Raw genomic sequence first — 14,144 nt, forward strand, 5'->3', positions numbered from 1 at the left:
ATTTATATTAGTTCACACAAACACTCCATCCATGCTTTTGTTCCAGCCCTCCGGTCCAGTTTAAGAACCCATTGTGGCCCTCGAGTCAAAAAGTTTGCCCACCCCTGGTCTAGGGTGAACTAACTCGCCCTCTCTGGACCACAGCTTCCCCTCCCTACTCTCTCCTTGCTCCTCTTGCAGAACTTCCCTCCAAAGAGAGGAGAGGATGGATCCCACATGTACATTAAAATATAAACTGTTGTGCCAGGCTGGCGTGGTTCACTGGTTGAGCATCTACCTATGAACCAGGAGGTCATGGTTCGATTCCTAGTCAGGGCACATGCCCGGGTTGTGGGCTTGATCCCCCATGTGGGGAGTGCAGAAGGTAGCTGATCAATGATTCTCTCTCATCATTAATGTTTCTATCTCTCTCTCCCTCTCTGTTCCTCTCTGAAATCAATTTAAAAGAAAAGAATGGGAAGTAAGGGGCCTTCCAGGCAGGGCTTGAGGGTCCAGGAAAGGGCTTGGGTTTGGCTTCTTAAGGCCAATTTCCTAGTCTGCATTCACACACTCAACAGATATTTGAAAAGTGCCTGGATCCATGATGAAAAATAGTGGGGTTCTGGAGTCAGATTGCCTAGGCTCTGGTCCCAGCACCACCACGTATGGCTGTTGATCACTAACTTATTTCCTCAGTTATAAAACGAGGGCAATAAAAATTTCTAACTCATAGGGTTTCTAACTCATAGGGTTAGTGAGGGCATTCAATGAGATGATGCATGTGACTCAGTACAGGGTCCAGCATATTGTAAATGTTCAATTAATGTGAGCACTATCATGGCCAATATTATTCACTGAGCAACTACAGTGTCAGTCACTCATCCCATGCTGCCTTCATCTGCCTGCCCTGCACCCAGGGCCTCCCTTGTCTCCAGCTCTCTGGTTCCTAGGGGCCTGGCAGCCCCTCAGTCCCTCCCTCGGATTCCTCTCCAAGGCCTCAGAGCCTTCTGCCACCCTCAGAAATTCCAGAACATCTGGAGAGGAACCTCCTCCATCCCAGCGTTTTCTCTGATGATTTCCGTCTTGTCCTAGGAAACCTGGCTGTCCCCTGAGGATGCTACATTCTCCCTCAGGCCTCCCAGGCGTCTCCTTTTTCTCCCACAGCCTGTGGAAGTGAGAAGAGGTGGGAGAGGGGAGGGAGAAGCCCAAAGATGTGAGCATGTTGTCCTTTCTACTCCTCATTGTCACTTTCAGGCCATTCTGCCTCCCATCTCCCTAGGAGACACTCCTTTTGAATCTTGTTGCTATACGGTAGCACTCATTACTCCGCCTCAGCACAGACATCTACTACTCCCTGGGTCACATCCTCCCACCTTTGAGGGCTCTACCCTGGACTCAAAGTCACCCTCAATTGGTTTGTTCCTGTTTTAGTTCTTGGTCATTTCAATATTCACATGGATGACGTTGCCAGCATCTGGTCCCTGGTCACCTGACCTGCTCTTCTCTAATGATCTTGTCCCCCAGTCCATCTCGGCCAGTCACTCCTATGGTCAATAAGAATATGTTAAATGGTATAAGGAGCCTCTGGGACAGCTTCAAGTGTACCAACATCCGAATTATCGGGGTGCCAGAAGAAGAGAGAGAGCAAGATATTGAAAACCCATTTGAAGAAATAATGACAGAAAACTTCCCCCACCTGGTGAAAGAAATAGACTTACCAGTCCAGGAAGCGCAGAGAACCCCAAACAAAAGGAATCCAAAGAGGACCACACCAAGACACATCATAATTAAAATGCCAAGAGCAAAAGACAAAGAGAGAATCTTAAAAGCAGCAAGAGAAAGAAACTCAGTTACCTACAAGGGAATACCCATACGACTGTCAGCTGATTTCTCAACAGAAACTTTGCAGGCCAGAAGGGAGTGGCAAGAAATGTTCAAAGTGATGAATACCAAGAACCTACAACCAAGATTACTTTATCCAGCAAAGCTATCATTCAGAATTGAAGGTCAGATAAAGAGCTTCACAGATAAGGAAAAGCTAAAGGAGTTCATCACCACCAAACCAGTATTATATGAAATGCTGAAAGGTATCCTTTAAGAAGAGGAAGAAGAAGAAAAAGGTAAAGATACAAATTATGAACAACAAATACACATCTATCAACAAGTGAATCTAAAAATCAAGTGAATAAATAATCTGATGAACAGAATGAACTGGTGATTATAATAGAATCAGGGACATAGAAAGGGAATGGACTGACTATTCTTGGGGGGAAAAGGTGTGTGGGAGATGCGGGAAGAGACTGGACAAAAATCGTGCACCTATGGATGAGGACAGTGGGTGGGGAGTGAGGGCGGAGGGTGGGGTGGGAACTGGGAGGAGGGGAGTTATGGGGAGAAAAAAGAGGAACAAATGTAATAATCTGAACAATAAAGATTTAATTTTAAAAAAATCTATAAATAAATAAAAAAAAATTAAAAAAAAAAGAATATGCTAAATTAATGAATAAACTATGAGAGGTGCCTGACTGGCGTGGCTCAGTGGTTGAGTGTCAACCTCTGAACCAGGAGGTCACGGTTCAATTCCCAGTCAGGGCACATGCCCGGGGTGCAGGCTCGATCCCCAGTGGGGAGTGTGCAGGAGGCAGCCCATCAGTGATTCTCATCACTGATGTTTCTCTCTCCCTCTCCCTTCCTCTCTGAAATCAATAAAAATATACTTTAAAAAACAACAATGAGAGGTGATTGTAAATACATTTCCTGTACTCAGTGTTGATAATGCATGGGATGGGGATGGAATGGGGAAAACAGACATGACAACAGGGAAGTAAGACCCTGCAGAAAGTGGCTCCCACCATTCCTCCAGCCTGACCTTCCATCCCTCTTCCCGCACACACAGTACCCCCACGGGACTGGCCATGTTTTGATTTCCTTGAACTCTCCAAGTCCCTTCCCACTTCAGGACCTTTGCATTTACTATTTTTCCTGCCTAGGCTATTCTTTCCCCCTTCATTTAGTTAATTCCTATTCTGTTTTCAAGTCTGAGTTTAAATGCATCTCAGAGCTTAACACTGAGTAAGTACCCAGTAAAGATATATGTTTCAATATACATTTTAAAAGATTCTGTTATTATCCCATTTTACAGATGAGAAAACTAAGGCCCAGAGAAGTGACAATTTTTTCCCAAGGACCCACAACTAATAACTATTTGTAAAAATAATAAACATGTTGATTAAATAATCAAAGTGGAGTTTGAAAGCAGTGACTTTAATGGTTTCTGGGATGAAGATAAGACTTTCATGTGGAGAAATTTGTTCTAAGGGAATTGTGTGGATTGCCTTCAGCCATAAGATCAAGCTGTGCTCATTTCACCAGGCCTTTCCTTGCTGAGGCTGAGAGATCTGGAATCCCCTCACAAGACTCCAGTCTCTGCTAACATACCTCCTCTATTGGGGAACTCATTACTTGAACACAAAAAGCCTTCTTTTTCAAAGAATAAAAATAGACAATTCACAGAAGAGATGCAAATACTCAAAACAATCCATAAAGAGACGGCTGAGCTTACTAACCATGGAAGAAATACAACAAAGAGATATTTTCAGTTTAGCAGAAATAAAAATTGACATGAACTTTCTGGAGGGCAGTTTAGCAACATATATCTATATGTAAAATACCTATGCCTTTCAACTTCTGGTAATTTACCCTAAGGAAAAAATAGCACAGGTTGTTCTTGACAGTTTTGTCTATATTTGCAAATTCTGGAAATAACCAAAATATCTAACAATAGAGAACTGGTTAAAAAAATTAGTGCTACAGCTATACAAAAGAATATCATGCAATACAGATATTCTGGTTGCTGACAAGGAAGAGGATTGGGTTGCTGGGGACAGAGCTGCAATGGAGGGTTTTTGTCTGTTTCTTTGTATACTTTTTGGTAACTTTGCAGTTTTTTATTTTTGTGAATGCATTTAATATTCAAAATAATAAAATTTAAAATATTTGTTTAAAATGTTGCAGGTCTCTAATAGTTGTTATGGGAAGATGTCCATAATGTTGGATGAAAAAAAAGTTACCAAGTAACATATAGAATACAGTTTCATTTTTGTAAGATTGTATATTACAAAAAAATTGTATATTACATATTAAAATATAGGAATAGATGTAAGTATAGAAAGTTATTTCTGGATTGATGTTCCAATTTGATAATGGTGGTCTCTCTAGAAGATAAATATAGAGATGACTTTTATCTTTTTTCACATACTTTTCTGTATTATGTGTATTGTTTGTAATGAGCATGGATTTTTTAAACCATCAAGGAAAAATATTGCTACAATTATTTTATTTTCTTAAAAAATAAAGTGTCTTTTCTGTGCATAGATGCTGTTCGAGAAGGACATACACCAAGCTGTTAATAGTGGTGGGCAAGACTGTCATTTCCTTGTTCATTTTGTTTGCCATTCTGCATATTGTATTTTATGGGTGTTCTGTGCTTAATTACTTTTGTAAAGGACAGAGGGGGTGCTACATTTTAAAAGAGAAGTTCTTCCTTAAATTGAGCTGAAGTTGTTCAGTGGCATCAATTCCAGTGCACAAAGGGCTATATGCTATTCTGCATAGTCACTCATTTTGTTCATTAAGTCCATTACATGGGCTTTATATATATGTATAGGTGTATATCCTATACATACATATACACCTATACATATATATGTACACGCACACATATACATACACACACAAATATATACAACCTACTTCTTAGCCCTTCCACATATCTTTATCTGTACATTTTTCTAATCTTTTAAGGTCTTTCAATAGTGTTATTAGAGGGACATATGGAAGTAGCTAGTAAACGTATAGGCTTTGAAGTCAGAATACCAAATTGGTCATGAATGTGCAATCTCAGTTAAAATTCCTTATCTATAAGTGGGAAATCAAAACAGTATCTATTTGATCATGCTATGAGGATTAAATGAAGCAATGCATATAAATCACTTATCCCAGGTTGGAATACAATAACAAGCACTGAATAATTTATTTTTTCTTTTAGATATTTGAAATGAAACTTTATTCTGATTCTAAATAAAAAGGAATAGGAATATTCAGTATCAAACAAAGTTTTAACACTGAATATTGTGATGTGACTGTAACAGTCTTATATTTGAAACTCAATAAGGAAACCCTAGCCAGGTAGCTCAATTGGTTAAAGCATTCTCCAGATACGCCAAGGTTGTGGGTTCGATCCCTGGTCAGGGCACATACAAGAATCAACCAATGAGTGGATAAAGAAGCAGAACAACAAAGTGATGTTTCTCTTTCTTCCTTTCTTTTCTCTAAAATCAATTTTTAAAAAAGCAAGGAAACAACTGTGTTCTAACGCTAAATATGCAGGCCCCAAAAATGAAGTTATTTTTTTAACGGCCACATTCGCACTGAGAGCCCATTCATCTCCTTCAGCATCCCAAAGATCAAGCACATGTTCTGCTTAGCTATATAATGAAGTGGCAAACACGCTGCACCACTGACATCGCAGGACAGTTGCCCATAAAACTAGATTTCTGATGCTGAGCCCCAACTTCACCTTCTCACAGGTCGTCATCCTCATTCAGCAGAGCAGTGGTCTGAGTAACCTCTAGATCAGGGGTGGGGAACCTTTTTTCTGCCAAAGACCATTTGGATATTTATAACATTACTAGAGGCCCAGTGCATGAATTCGTGTACAGGTGGGGTCCAGCCTGCCCCCTATCACTGTGGGGGGACACAGGAAGTTGGCTGGCTGGCCCCGCCCCTGATCGGGGGTGGGTGGGGCCAATTGGGGTGGAGGGGCCACGGGTGGTTGGCCGGCCAGCCCTGTCCCCTAGTCAAACTCCCCAGGGAGGGGATAATTTGCATATTAGCCTTTTATTATATAGGATTCTTGGGCCATACACAATTATTAACTTAGAAATCAGCCTGCTATATTTAGTCAAACTTTTTTTTTTTAAATATGTTTTTATTGATTTCAGAGATGAAGGGAAAGTGATAGAGAGATAGAAACATCAACAATGAGAGAGAATCACTGATTGGCCACCTCCTGCATGCTCCCCGCTGTGGGGGGATCGAGCCCACAACCCAGGCATGTGCCCTTGGCCGGAATCAAACCCGGAACCCTTCAGTCCACAGGCCGACGCTCCATCCACCGAGCCAAACCGGCTACGACTTTAGTCAAACTTTTAATGAACTCACCCCTAATGCCTTGGCAGGCCCAGACTAAATGATTTCATGGGCCTTATGGGGTCCATGGGCCGGACGTTCCCCACTCCTGCTCTAGGTCATGCTCAAACTGTGCTGCCAAAGCTGGGTCCATGACAACCTCTGGTGGGACAGGAGCAGGCATGGCAACAAATGCCGAAGTTAGAGTCTCCAATTAGTTTTCTAGCAAGTCAGAGGAAGGACTTTTCAAAGTTGTATTTTTTTTGGCAGAAATGTCGTACTAATGAAGATTCTTCTTTCAGTGGAAGACAACTGATTTTACCTTAACATCTACTTGGTTGCCTCACAACATGGTGGGGATGTTTCCACACATTCCTATCAGATTTCTATGCCAGTTAGGCACGTTCTTGTCACTCTGGAAGTTACAGCAAAGATTATAATGGCACACTGGACTGGATGTAATAGCCATCTCTTTGTCCACCAAGTTTCTCCTAACCAGCTGTATCCCATACACTGAACTTAATAGACCCTCTGTTGGTGTGGAACAGGAGGGAATGGACCTCAGCTCCCAAGGTAGCTACATACTTCTCAAATTCATCAGTCAGATGAGGTTTCACGAATGTAGTTTTTCCTGTTCCACCATCTTCAACCAATACAAGTTTGAACTGAACTTGAAACTCTCCTTGGACAGCCATTTGATGTCCTCCCGGCCCCCTGACTCTGAATAATTTATTCTCATTGTGCCCAGTACATAGTACGCCAAACTCTAATTGCCTGTTTTTTTATTGTCTTTAAATATATTTTTTATTGATTTCAGAGAGAAAGGGAGAGGGAGAGAGAGAGAGATAGAAACATCAATGATGAGAGAAAATCATTGATAGGCTGCTTCCTGCACGCCCTCTCCTAGGGATGAGCCTGCAACCTGGACGTGTGCCCTTGACCGGAATCGAACCTGGGACCCTTCAGTCCGCAGGCCGACGCTCTAGCCATTGAGCCAAACCAGCTAGGGCTGTTTTTTAATTTTTAATTGAATTTATTGGAGTGACACTGGTTAATAAAACCATATAGATTTCCAGTATACAACTCTATAACATCACCTGCACACTGCATCGTGCACTCACCACCCAAAGTCAAGTCTCTTTCTGCCACCATTTATTCCCCCTCAGCCCTCTTCCATCTCCCCCCACGCCCTTTTCCTCTGGCAATCACCAAACTTTTGTCTATGAGGTTTTTTTGTTTGCTTGTTTTTGCTTAATCCCTTCATTGCCCGTTTTTATTTTTGTTGTTCCCCTCCGCGCCACTAGGTGCGCTGCGCCTCCAGGCTGACCAGGCCCGGGGTCAGAACGGCGGAAGTCTTCTAGCCGGGGCGACTGCCATCTTAAAACACAGGCCTGCCTCTCTCGGCAGATGTGGCTGCATGGTGCAGTCTGAGACCGGCCCGCTGCCGGCTACACCCAACCCCTTACCTCCTTTGGAACTCGCTTAAGTAAACCGTCTTTTCGCGGGCGCGTCTTAATCTCCTTGTGAACGCTGAAGGCGGTGTCTTCCGGGAGGCCTCGCCCGGTGACCTCAGACGTACACTTCCGGGGACGCTAACGTGACCTGTAGCCCCGCCCTCTCCCATCTCTCTTTCCGGTGGCGGAGTCTGGACGAGACACGCAGGTAAGAGGCCTGGGTAAGGACAATCTGGTGGCATCCTGTGGCAAGGGGGTCCAGCGGGGCCGGGGGCGCGCGGCCGGGGCCTTTCCGCGGAAGCCGGGCCAGGTTTCGGGCGAGAAGGGCGCGGCCGGCCGCAGACACAGGTTCTCGCCTCGTCTTGGGGAGCGGAGGTCTTGCTTCAGAGAGGAGCCGGTGACGTGGGGGTGCGTGCGGGTCCCGCGTTCAAGGCCTTGGCCCCGCATATGACCACTGCTACGTTTAAGCGACGGCGCGGCGTGGTTGGGAGGGAGCGGGGATTCTAGTCTGATGTGGGCTCCCGCCTTGACCCCGCCAGCTTCTTTCTGAGCGGTCGCAGGCCAGGCGCCTCAACTCTAACTTGTTAACTGTCTGGAAAATAGGAGTAATTGTCGCGCTGATCCCACGGGGTTGTAGTGAGGATTTAAAGAGGGAATGCAGGGAAAACGGCCCTGTGGTGGGTGTTGCTAAGGCTGGGGGACGGCTAAGTTGGGCACGTTGCAAGTTCAGGGCGAGGCCTCTGAAAATCTGAAATTGGGGTTAGGGCAGGGGTGGGCAACCCGTGGCACGCGTGCCAAACATCGCACGCCAGTAACTTTTGCTGGCACGCGAAACCCTCTCATAATTTTCCATTTACAATTTTTTTCTTAATATCGACTTTTGTATTTTTCAGATAAATTCAGTGTAGGTGCATCTTAGATAAATAAATAATTTTACATAACAAGTTATCTTAAAGACCATAGACATGGATTGACGAGAGAGGGGAAGAGCAATTTCTATGCCTCTGCCTTAACTCTCCTGCCTTCCTAGATCCGACCAGTGTTTTGGTTTCATCCACATACGCTTGTGAATCTTTGTTCTCAGTGATGAATTTTGTTAAGTCTCGTGATAGGAGTAGCCTGACAGATGAAAGTAGTAGCTCGTGCATATCTCTGAAGGTTACGAAATATAAACCTGATGTAAAATCTCTCATCAGTGAAGCGGCAGCAAAAGTCCCACTGATAATATCAAACGGAGTCATAAAGTTTTCTGTCGGACTATCAGTGTGCATGTATACATTCAAAAATAAATGTATTTTTCATCATATACTGTGTTTTTGTCGTTCGAATGAATTTTATTATTTCTTCAAGGTTCTTCACATACGAACACTTTAAGAGATATCAAGTAGGCGTAACATGTTCTCAAAAAATTAGGGTTGGCACGCACTCACAAAAAGGTTGCCCACCCCTGGGTTCGGGACTGCAGGCCAGTGTTGGCTGAGCACCTGCCTGTTAGCCCTAAAAACAGGTGGGGGTGGGACTCAATTTTTGTCAGGGCGGGTGGGGAGCAGCCGCACTGTGTTTCCCCGCTAAGAAGACGCACCTGGGAATCCTGTTGCCAGTGTTCACAGCTGCCCCAGGACCCGTTGCAGGACCTTTGATCCTGTGCAGAACGTCCGCGGAGACCCTGGTCCACACCGAAAGGTGCCTGGCATGTGCCATTCATTACCACCTAGGCCACCTGGATAAGGATTAGTATTGGCACTACCTCCGCAGTGCAGTTACTGGACCAGTAAAATAGGCTGGCGCTCTTTTATGTATTAGCTTTGTACACCAAAAGAATAAGTAAATGCTAGGAGCTTTTTGAACCCAGGGACATAATAGCCAGGGGAAAAGGGTTCTGTGAACTTGAGGATTCTTTGGACTTTCTTTCAGAAATGGCACCTCGCAAGGGGAAGGAAAAGAAGGAAGAACAGGTCATCAGCCTCGGGCCTCAGGTGGCTGAAGGAGAAAATGTATTTGGTGTCTGCCACATCTTTGCATCCTTCAATGACACTTTCGTCCATGTCACGGATCTTTCTGGCAAGTGAGTATCTGGGTGGAGAGGTGCAGGACCCAACTAATAATAAGCAGGGGGTTGGGGGAGACATGACCTGGAACTGGGTGGCACTTTAAGGGGGTTCCTTAAAATAACTTTAACTTTCTGTTTTCTGTTTGTGGCAAGTGCTGAGAAGCAAAAAGGTGTTGGGGATGGGTTGGTGGTAAAGTGTAATTTAGCTGCTAGAATGTTCAGCCCTAACCAGTTTGGCTCAGTGGATAGAGAGAGCGTCGGCCTGCGGACTCAAGGGTCCCAGGTTCGATTCCGGTCAAGGGCATGTACCTTGGTTGCGGGCACATACCCAGTAGGGAGTGTGCAGGGGGCAACTGATTGATGTTTCTAACTCTCTATCCCTCTCCCTTCCTCTCTGTAAAAAATCAATAAAAAAAAGTTTTTTGTTTTTTTTTTTAAAAAAAAGAATGTTCAGATAAGGAAGTGTGCCTGGTTGGTAATTTCCCAGGCACTGGAGCTAGAAGAGAGGAGATGCTTTGTTTATGGCCTTACAGTGTGGTGGTCATTGAATCCTCAGTCTCTGGGTAAAGACAGTGGTGGACAGAAAGGGAGCCCTGGGTATAGGTTCTGGCTGCCATTAGCAAATTTTTGTGATTCGTGAACTCACTCAAATTCTGAGTTTGGTTCTGCATATATAAAATGAGGTTAATAGTGCCCACCTCAATTGGGAAAATGAAGTGCAAAAGTAAGTCAATATATAGTATAATACAGAGTTTAGCTATTTTGGGACCTTAGACTGCCCATGAAAGCCCTCACGGCCTTCCCAAAGCCTAGCATGCATGACCTCCATCCTCTGCTGTCTCCAGTTGTGGCGCTCTTGACTCATTAGGACATGACACTCTGAGTCCTTGTTGGATGAGAAAGAAATGACCCTGTGCTTTTTGTCCCCAGGGAAACCATCTGCCGTGTTACTGGTGGGATGAAGGTGAAGGCTGACCGGGATGAGTCCTCTCCATATGCTGCCATGCTGGCTGCCCAGGATGTAGCCCAGAGGTGCAAGGAGCTGGGCATCACTGCTCTTCACATAAAACTCCGGGCCACAGGAGGAAATAGGTAAGGCTGAGGCTGGGAGGTAAGATCCCTGGGCTTGGGTGCCAGAACGCCTGGATTTGAGACTTGGTTTTCTTTTGTGACCCTGCACAAGACATCTTGTGTATATACGTAATTAATTGGTTCCTGTGTACTGTGCGCTCACTCCCCCAGCCCAACTTACTGTATTTATGAAGCACTCACTGCATACCAGTGTGTTCTAGCTATTAGAGGAGGGTGACGGGGGGAAAGTAGATGGTCTCTACCCTCTTGTGTGGCACATTGGCTGTTGCAGTCAGACTTTAAACAACATGGAGGGGGTGTTTTCTGTTTGTGGCAAGTGCTGAGAAGCAAAAAGGTGTTGGGGATGGGTTGGTGGTAAAGTGTAGTTTAGCTGCTAGAAAAAGGTCCTAAGATGGGAATGAACTTGGCACATCTGAGGGAGAGTGGTGTGAAGTGTAATCAGAGAGGTTCTGTTGGGACTGGGGGTAGCGGGGGATAAGTACTCTAATGGTAATGACCAATGGGATTGGGTTGTTTAATCAGGGAGAGAGAGAGAAACATCAATGATGAGAGAATCATTGATTAGCTGCCTCCTGCAGGCCCCCCACTGGGGATCGAGCCCGAAACCTGGGCATGTGTCCTTGACCAGAATCGAACCCGGGACCTTTCAGTCTGCAGGCCAATGCTCTATCCATGGAGCCAAACTGGCTAGGGTGGGATTGGGTTTTTTAATTTTTAAAATTTTATTATTTTTAAAAAATATATATTTTTATTGATTTCAGAGGAAGGGAGAGGGAGAGATAGAAACATCAATGATGAGAGAGAATCACTGATTGGCTGCCTCCCGCATGCCCCCTACCGGGGATCAAGCCCGCAACCTGGGCATATGTCCTTAACGGGAATCGAACCCGGAACCCTTCCTTCCGCAGGCTGAAGCTCTGTCCACTGAGCCAAACCAGCTAAGGTGGGATTGGATTTTTTAAAGATGACTGCTGTGTAGGGAACAACCAGACAGGAAGCTATTAAACTGGTACAGGGGAGAAATGATAGTGTCTTGGGTGGGTGGAGTAGTTGGAAATGGACAGATCACTGAAGAAGACAGACTTGGAGCATGTGGGTGAAAGGGGCAGAGCCTTAAACAGGCTGCAGGCAGAACAGGGTGTAAACTGACCCAGTGGCCTAATTTGGCCTGCCACTGTTTTTTGTATGGTTTGTGGACTGAGAATCTTTTTTATGTTTTTAGTACTTTTTTTTAGTTTGTCACAAACTTGTAAGTGGCCCACTAAGTCTAAAATATTTACTATGTAGCCCTTTAAGGAAAATTTGCAGGTCTCTGAACTAGAGGGTTGTGAGATCTTAGAATCCTGAATGACTAGATCTTCATTTCCTAGGACCAAGACTCCTGGACCAGGGGCCCAGTCAGCTCTAAGAGCCCTTGCCCGCTCGGGAATGAAGATCGGACGGATTGGTAAGTGCCCTCCTGGAGCTTGGATATGCTTTGAAGCGTTGACTCAGAAAGCATATGGTGTGCCCAGTGGATATAGGGCTTGGTATGATGACTGTTGGCAGTTAGGTTTGTTAATGCAGAGCGTGAGAGGTGCCACGTGATAAATCTCTGAACCTCTGACTGACAGTGGCTGGTGGAACTAAGAGGAGAGGAATTATCCTTGTCTTTACAGTGTTCTCAAGGGGGTTACTGCTGGCATTTTGTGTGGGCTGCCTCCTGTGTGGTCCTTGCCTACTACAGGCAAAACTTCCTTTATTGTACTTTGCTTTATTATGCTTCATGGATGTGTTTTGTACAAATTAAAGGTTTTTGGCAACCCTGCATTAAGCAAATATATCAGTGCCATTTCTACAACAGTCTCATCTGATGGTTAGCATTTTTTAGCAATAATACAATTTTTGAGGTATGTACATTTATTTTTAGACAATGCTGCTGCACACTTACAGTATAGTGTAAACATAGGGACTGGGAAAACAAAAAAAATTGTGTGACTCACTTTATTGGAGTCGGCTGGAACTGAACCTGCAATATCTCCAGGGTATGCCTGTAACTATCAGTAGGACATACCAGTGATTGTGACAAAAATGAATGCAGAGGGCAGCAATTCCCATGGTTGAGAATCCCAGCAAGTTCCCTACATTTGTGTAGCCATACGTGTTAGCCCTTCTGTATTGTTTCTGTGCACTTGATGGCAATGTGTACTGATTCCTCAGTCCAGCCTTCTCTTTAAAATTTTTTCCCCCCTGAATATTTTCAACCTTTTACCTATTGAAAAGGAGATAGTCTTCAGTTACACTGGGCTAGGTGTCAAGAACCTGGATTTTGCCATCTGCTTCTGACAGCCTCTGCAAGTTGTGTACCCTTTCTGAGCCTCAGCTTCCCTTTCTCGAAAGTGAGTTCAAACCACTTCAGAAATTTTGAGGATGTGGCAGCTCCATGGCCATCTGTTATATACTGAGGACTCATTGGGGAGCAGCAGGATCCACTACTGGTCCATTACAGCACTGGCCTAGAGAGGCCTGGACCTCTTCCCATTCAGCTCTAGGCAATGATGTTTTCTGTTCCTCCCCACAGAGGATGTCACTCCCATCCCCTCCGACAGCACCCGCAGAAAGGGGGGTCGCCGTGGTCGCCGTCTGTGAACAGGACTCCTCAAATTATTTTCTGTTAATAAATTACCTTTGTGACCGCTATTTTGACTCCAGTGGTCTCCTTCATGTTGGGTCCACACCTCAGGGAAGTTTAATTCTTTTCTCTATCTGCATTTAACCAGGGTGTGGGGCTGACTTGAGATCACAGGTGCAGAGCTAAATCAGCAGGTAAATACTGCTTCAGAGGACATAACCTATCACACAGGAACACAGGAGGGTTTGATTCAGCCCCTTCATGGGACAGTGGGTGAGCCTGCGTTCTGTGAACTGGCTTCCTGGGAGGACGCACCTAAGAGGCGGAGATGCTGGTGCTGCAGTTGAGTCTTTTGTACTCTGCCTGGGCATTATTACCTCAGTCACCTAAAGCAGATGAAGTCCTTAGAGACCTTGTTTAGAAGGTGGCGATCTTGGTTCCAAAAACGGCCCTTAAAGAACCGGAGTGGAAACTGTTGAGCCAAGTGTAGCCTGAGCAGAAGAGGAGCCTTCCAGACGGAGCCATATATAAACACGTGTGGGTGTAGACTCGCCCTCCCATACCTTATGTGCAAAATTGGTAGCTCGCTCTATTGCATCTTTTCTCACTTGGCAGATCTTAAAGATTGTTCCACATCAGTACATAAAGATTCAGTCACTCCACAAATACACACCAAAGCCCTATTTTCATCGGCAATGAAAAAAGATAAAAGTTTTGCCTTCCGGAAGCTTGTATCCAGCTCCAAGGACCCAGTAATGCCAGATGGTAC

The 14,144-nt window shown here is 44.8% G+C and overlaps 1 protein-coding gene and 1 pseudogene across 1 annotated transcript; one reads left to right on the plus strand and one right to left on the minus strand.

Annotated features, from left to right (window-relative positions):
• Nucleotides 1-5,561: 5,561 nt before the first annotated feature.
• LOC118659165 lies at nt 5,562-6,952 on the minus strand (annotated as a pseudogene).
• Nucleotides 6,953-7,672: 720 nt separating this feature from the next.
• RPS14 (ribosomal protein S14) lies at nt 7,673-13,443 on the plus strand. Its single transcript, XM_036314401.1, has 5 exons — nt 7,673-7,830; nt 9,537-9,687; nt 10,603-10,764; nt 12,135-12,211; nt 13,325-13,443. Exons 2-5 carry the CDS (start codon nt 9,539-9,541, stop codon nt 13,390-13,392), a joined length of 456 nt encoding a protein of 151 aa, XP_036170294.1. The 5' UTR covers nt 7,673-7,830; nt 9,537-9,538; the 3' UTR covers nt 13,393-13,443.
• Nucleotides 13,444-14,144: the final 701 nt, after the last annotated feature.

The sequence above is a fragment of the Myotis myotis genome, unplaced genomic scaffold (genome assembly GCF_014108235.1).
Source record: "Myotis myotis isolate mMyoMyo1 unplaced genomic scaffold, mMyoMyo1.p scaffold_m19_p_6, whole genome shotgun sequence".
NCBI classification, from domain to species: domain Eukaryota; kingdom Metazoa; phylum Chordata; class Mammalia; order Chiroptera; family Vespertilionidae; genus Myotis; species Myotis myotis.

What these genes read in the sequence shown, in the direction of transcription:
- RPS14 (XM_036314401.1), top strand. Translation starts at nt 9,539, where the DNA reads ATGGCACCTCGCAAGGGGAAGGAAAAGAAGGAAGAACAGGTCATCAGC. An exon ending in GTCACGGATCTTTCTGGCAA is followed by an intron (nt 9,688 to 10,602) that starts GTGAGTATCTGG and finishes TTTTGTCCCCAG; the next exon opens with GGAAACCATCTGCCGTGTTA. An exon ending in AATGAAGATCGGACGGATTG is followed by an intron (nt 12,212 to 13,324) that starts GTAAGTGCCCTC and finishes TCCTCCCCACAG; the next exon opens with AGGATGTCACTCCCATCCCC.